Genomic DNA, 6,057 nt, shown 5'->3' on the forward strand with positions numbered 1-6,057 from the left:
AGAGAAGATATCGAAACATTTAGAGTAGACAACCCCGACTTTTTTATTTTTTTTTATTTTATTATAACAATACATCAACAAACACAAAATGTCTGTAATTCTTCAATTGTTCGTTGTAGGTACATTTCAGCTCATAACACCCTTAGAGGGTATTTTGCTTCCTGACCATGACGCTTGATTTTAACCATGGGCCTAGTTTTCTTGACCATAATGTAAGCACTTCAAAGACATGTAGTGGGTTGATTTTAGTATGTTGACAGTTAAAGGTTGGTTTAGGACGTTTTAACCTCATCTATGTATCCTACTGACCAGTGCTGTCGATCGATGGGTACAATGGTGTGTGGAGGGACACAGTAATGAGTACTTCGACAGAAAAAAATAAGTTCCACCACAAAGTAATGGATTAAACATTAATCGTACTTTTTAAACACCGCATTAGCTACTGCTTTATTATTAGCTTTAAGTGTCATGTAGAGTTTATTCGGGTGCTTTTTGGACAGACTGAGCTTTGGGTGGAAGTTGACCTCGTAATCCAGTCTTGTACAATAGGTACATAATTGTATTGACCTTTAACCTTTTGGATGGGGGTTTTGTCCCCTATTTCCTGATATCAATCATTTTAAAAGCTAGCTATGTCTCCCAAGTGACTACGAAAGCCAGCTTGAATAAGCACAGAAAGTTATTTTCGCTGGAAAAACAGGACGTAAAATTACTATGGCGGCTCACTAGGGTGGTAGTAGGCTTTGCCATCCAGAAAAGCTTTCGGTATTGCATGTTATCAACAGTTCATAGTCAGTGATAAGTGCCAAACAATTTACTCCTGTGTGTGTGTGTGTGTGTGTGTGTGTGTGTGTGTGTGTGTGTGTGTGTGTGTGTGTGTGTGTCATTGCTGGATAAATAGCAGTAGCAATTGTACTCTAAAATACATGTCAAATACTTGTCAAATCAACCATGGGATTTTATGGCTTGATTGATGATGAATATCTGTATGTGTACATTCCAGATGCAAAACAACAAGTGTCCATTGTCACATAGGGGATGCATGAATGATAACTCACTAAATCCCCTCTATTGAAGATGCATCTTTTGATTTTAAATACCCCCTGCATGGGTCATTATCAGAGTTGAGGGCACAGTTGATTAATTAGGAACACAATGTCAATTTGAGCTTCAGTGATCATGTGTTTTCCATAAGTGAAACTGATCTCTAATACTACCGTGTTGTTTTCTCCGTTTCTCTTTTTTTTTTTTTTTACTGCAATTCAACTTTAGAATGTAACATCGAACTGCAAATTGTTACATGCAAACCTCTAGATAACGCTAGTCTGTTTTTACATCTGTGTGGGAGCTTGATGGCAAAGTCTCACCAGAAGGAGGCAATGTTGTGCTAGCATGCTGCTTTTCAGTATCTTCTTTCTCCCTCCTTTTGCCTATAATTATGTCCTAACAATCTCTTTCCATCTCTTTTCCCCTTTCGCTGGCAGCGTCAGAGATGGTTTGTACCTCACTTTATTCTGACTCACAAGAGTACTTCTCTTGGTCATCTTGCCAGTGATTGTCATCATGAATGGATCTGCATGCATTCAGTGTTACTCTGTTGTGTCTGCGTAGATCAGCACAGCTGAGTACACCCAACATGCTGTTTGTAATCTCACAGGTGTACTTCCTTTTGACATTCATGGCTACTCTAAGGCCTTCAAAGTTGTATTTGCCTGTTGAAACATGATTATGTTTTGAATTGTAACTGGAGGACACTTTGCAACTACACATGAGTTAAGAGGATGGTCATGGAGGCTTTATAGTTCTATTAGTGGTGAAATTGACTCCCACGACTCTGGCTTCAAATTTCACTGCTTAGTTATGGCCGAGCCAGCAAAAATGGTTTGGCTTGTAGAGAGTGCCAATCTTCTCCCTCTGCATTGCTAACCCAGTCAAATAGTTCTTAAGCACGCAAGAACACTGATAACCCAGTACTAATTTTAGGCTGAGTTTGCTATTGTGGAGTCAGTCGAGAATGAGTCGATATGTCCAGGAGTTGGAATCCACTCAAAAACTGGAATCGTACCTAACTACTTATTGTCCCTAAATTTACATTTAATGGCTGGAACAAAGACAAGTAAATAAATTATGTTGCTGTGTGTGCAATTAAAAGATCTGGCCAAAAACTGTTAGGTGTACTCTGCTGTAAGTCATGACATTATGGTTTTTTTGGTATTATTATTATCTTAGGTGTTCTTACATAATGTTGATGAGTGATTTTGGTTTTCATTGCTTACCAATCACAACCATGACTATGTTATAGGGTCAAAAACATTTCAAATCCCTGCAGTTTGTATTTTCCAAATCGTTTGTATAGAGCAGGTTTTTTAGACAAAATAAGTTAAGTTCCCTCCTTGGAGGGATTTAGAATAAACCTTGCTCTTGAACCTTACTCTCTTGAACCTTCTTGATTGTGTATCCACTCACCATTACTCTGTACACTTGGGTGCATGCTTTGGAGTGTTTGTGGTAGTGTCTAATTGGAACCAGGCATGAAAACTGGGACTGGGATCAGGCAAGAAAACATGGGACACCAGCTGCTTCTCAGTTTGGCATATTGAGAAAATGTCATTGATTCTACTCACCACCTCCATTTAACACCCTTTCTCCTACAGAGCAGGTTCGTGGGATCAGCTAACAGTGCTTCTCCCGTTTGTCTTTCAGGAGGGGTTCAAAATGGGACTGACCTTAGAGGGAGCTGTCTTTTCTCTTGACCCCCTAGACAGTCGCTGCTGATGCCAAGAAGACATTCTCTCTGTTACAATGTTAACTAATTTGTAAAGTGCCAAAATTGTGTCTACAAAGTCAAGATGTCAATGCTCTCATCTTGAGGTTTATATGTATTTGCATTTGAATTTGGTTTTAGAAAATCCAAGGTATATTCAAGTCTGATATAGAAAGCACTATTTTTGTAAATACTCATAAGGCAGGAGTAGTTTTGAGACCCCTTGCTTGTACAGGCAATGAAGGATGTAAATAGTATGTCCAATGGTACACTTTGTGGCAGAAATGTCATAAACTCTATAACTTCTGTGTATAATCTGTTTTATTGAATATGCACCACTTTAGGTCAACATTGTTAACACACTCAATGTAGTTAGTCTTGTATTAACATACATATGCCAAACTCTCAGCTTGCATAAATTGACATATCCTCTGTTTGTTTTACTCATGTATTTAGTTGATATTCATTCTGATTGTTTTGACTTGACATTGAATATTTTAATTGTCTTGGTAAACATTTACATTTCAGTATGTATTTGTATTCCCATACAGTATCTTTACTTTTTTATGATATATATTTACCTTTACATTTACATTATTGTCTTATGACATAGGTTAGCATCCTCTTGCACCAGAAAGCACTTTTGAAAACCGCTGTCCATGTACAGTATATACTTGTTATATTACTTTGTATGCAATTTGACTTTGCTGTTACAATTATTAAAGAAAACATTACTGCATACATTTTCAACACTCAGTCTTTCTTACTTGAATAGATATTTCTCAAAAGGTTCAAGATACACCAGGGTTGCATTCATTATCTCCAGCCAGGTGAAAACTTCCAAATTCTTCCATTTGAAAATGTTTTCAGATATCTCGGTCTGATTTGGATCCTGGAGCATTGGCACCCTGATTCATTGGTACTATGACTCATTTGTGAAAATCGAAATGAATCCCGGCCCAGACAAATTGTGGTACCTGTCTTAAGTGGTCGGTCCAGGGGCCTCATTTATACAATTTGCTTAGATTTCAAACTAGATTTGAATATATGACCAGTTCTCAACGTGAGTATGAATAAAATATCCCTATGCACAAATAAACTTGCGCAAATGTCCGTAACAAGTATGTCAGTTCTGCCAAGTAAACGCCCCTTAATGGCAAGGATTACAGCAGCTGTAAAGGCCAATTAAAGCAAAAGAGAGGTTCGATTGAAGTCGTATTTCAATGCAGGTGTAATTGAATGTTTTAAATTACCATGTAATATTGGAGTAACATTACAGTTTGGGGAAATGATGTATCTCAAAAGTAACTCATGGCTGTAGAGTTGGCTGTAATACTGTATTTTTAACCAGATAGCAAATTGGCCTATCATCATCATAATTCATGTGTGCTATGGAGACCGCTTGCAAGACAAGACGAGTGGTTCACCAACTTGTCCTCAGGCCTGCTGCGTGTAAGGATGGCAGCGCACCCGTTTTAGAAAAGTGAAAGTCATGTGTCATCGCAAAGTGCGATTTCCCAGACTACAGTCATTAAAGGCTCCAGCGGTCATTTCACTCCATCATTTGGTGAAAATGAGTTCCATAATGGAGGGGTGGGATTTTTTCCAGCCAGGGAAACCTATGTCACTCCAACCACTATAACAGGCAAGTCATCTGATTAAGGAAACCAAAGTCACGGCTTGAGACTTTCCGTTTCTGGAGACAGTCTGAGATTTTGAATTTTACGCAAAGACTATACCTATTTCTACAAAAATTATTATTATAGAACATCATGGGTAAGCAAGTGTTTGTTTTGAAGCTTGAAAGGATAATATACTGTATCACTGGAGTGGGCCTTTAAAGGAGAAGTATTAGTATTACACTGATAGTATTTTACACCTTGTAGTCACATGGCTTCTCATGGTTACGAGTTGTTTAAATTGTCACTGCTAACTTCAGTTAACTTTAGCCACTGCTAACAAAAACTATAGGAGTCCTCTATATTGACCTGATATGGTTGATCATGCCCTCCTATTACAGAGGTTATCTGCCATTTGTTTGAAGAGGTCGGCCTGGTTCAACAATTACCTGCAGGATAGGATTCATTGTATTTTAGTCTAGTTTTCAGTCTAGTTTTCTCAATGTTAATAAAGGTGTTCCACAAGGCTCAATTCTAGGTCCACTGCTGTTTACCATACTCATAAAGGGTTCTACTAATCACCCCCAAACAACCACAAACAACCACAATCAACCACAAACAGTTACCCAAAAGTACCACAAACAACCATAAACATCCACAAGCGACCCTAAACAACCACAAATAACCACAAAAAGGTACCCAAAAGTACCCCAAACAACCACAAACATTTGGAACTTTTTAGGTTAAGATAATAATAAGATAATATACAGTATGAACTAAGAAATACTAGTACTACTACTAGTACTATGTCAATGTATGATGTTTTTTTTTTTCTGGGTACATAATGAGCAGTACAATTAAATAGTATAAATATATACAATATATAGCAACAGTTATGGTAGTGAGTGTAGTATGTGTGTGTGTGTGTGTGTGTGTGTGTGTGTGTGTGTGTGTGTGTGTGTATATATATATATATACACTCACCAAACTCTTTATTAGGAACACTTGTATACCTTCTCATGGTGGAGGTGATGTAATGGTATGGGGAATGTTTTCTTGGCAGACTTTGCGCCCGTTAATACCAATCCATCATCGCTTGAATGCCACAGCCTATTTGAGTATTGTTGCTGACCATGTGCATCCCTTCATGGCCACAATTTACTCATCTTCTAATGGCTACTTCCAGAATCATAATGCACCATATCACAAAACAAAAGTCTCTCAAACTAGTTTCATGAACATGACAATGAGTTCAGTGTTCTTCAGTGGCCTTCCCAGTCACCAGATCTGAATCCAATAGAACACCTTTGGGATGTAGTAGAATGGAAGATTCACAGCTTGAAAGTGCACCTGAAAAATCTGCAGGAATTGCATGATGCAATCATGTCATCATGGACCAGAATCTCAAAGGAATGTTTCCAACATCCTGTGGATCAATTCCACGAAGAATTGAGGCTGCAAAAAACACATGGCCACTATAAGCCAAAAACACCCAGTGTGTCACCCTGTGGTCAAACTTTGGTGAGAATTGTGGCCTTTCCAAATTTGCATTTTCAATTGCATGGTATTGTGACACCTTGTGGCCAGATGGCATGACGATGCTTGACAGGGTGTGGCCTTTGTTCCTGTACCATCCTGCAAAGTCACATCTAGATTTTAGATCTAGACACATCT

The 6,057-nt window shown here is 38.3% G+C and overlaps 1 protein-coding gene across 2 annotated transcripts in view; it reads left to right on the forward strand.

Moving 5' to 3' along the window:
- gulp1a (GULP PTB domain containing engulfment adaptor 1a) overlaps positions 1-3,497 on the forward strand; it is a 74,175-nt gene extending 70,678 nt beyond the window's left edge. For both annotated transcript variants that reach the window (XM_083682423.1, XM_083682424.1), the window contains one exon: positions 2,704-3,497. In XM_083682423.1, the coding sequence (XP_083538549.1) occupies positions 2,704-2,775 (72 nt within the window). In that variant the 3' untranslated portion in view covers positions 2,776-3,497. The remainder of the gene's footprint in view (positions 1-2,703) is intronic.
- Positions 3,498-6,057: the final 2,560 nt, after the last annotated feature.

This window comes from Argentina silus (assembly GCF_951799395.1).
Source record: "Argentina silus genome assembly, chromosome: 12".
Taxonomy (NCBI): Eukaryota; Metazoa; Chordata; class Actinopteri; order Argentiniformes; family Argentinidae; genus Argentina; species Argentina silus.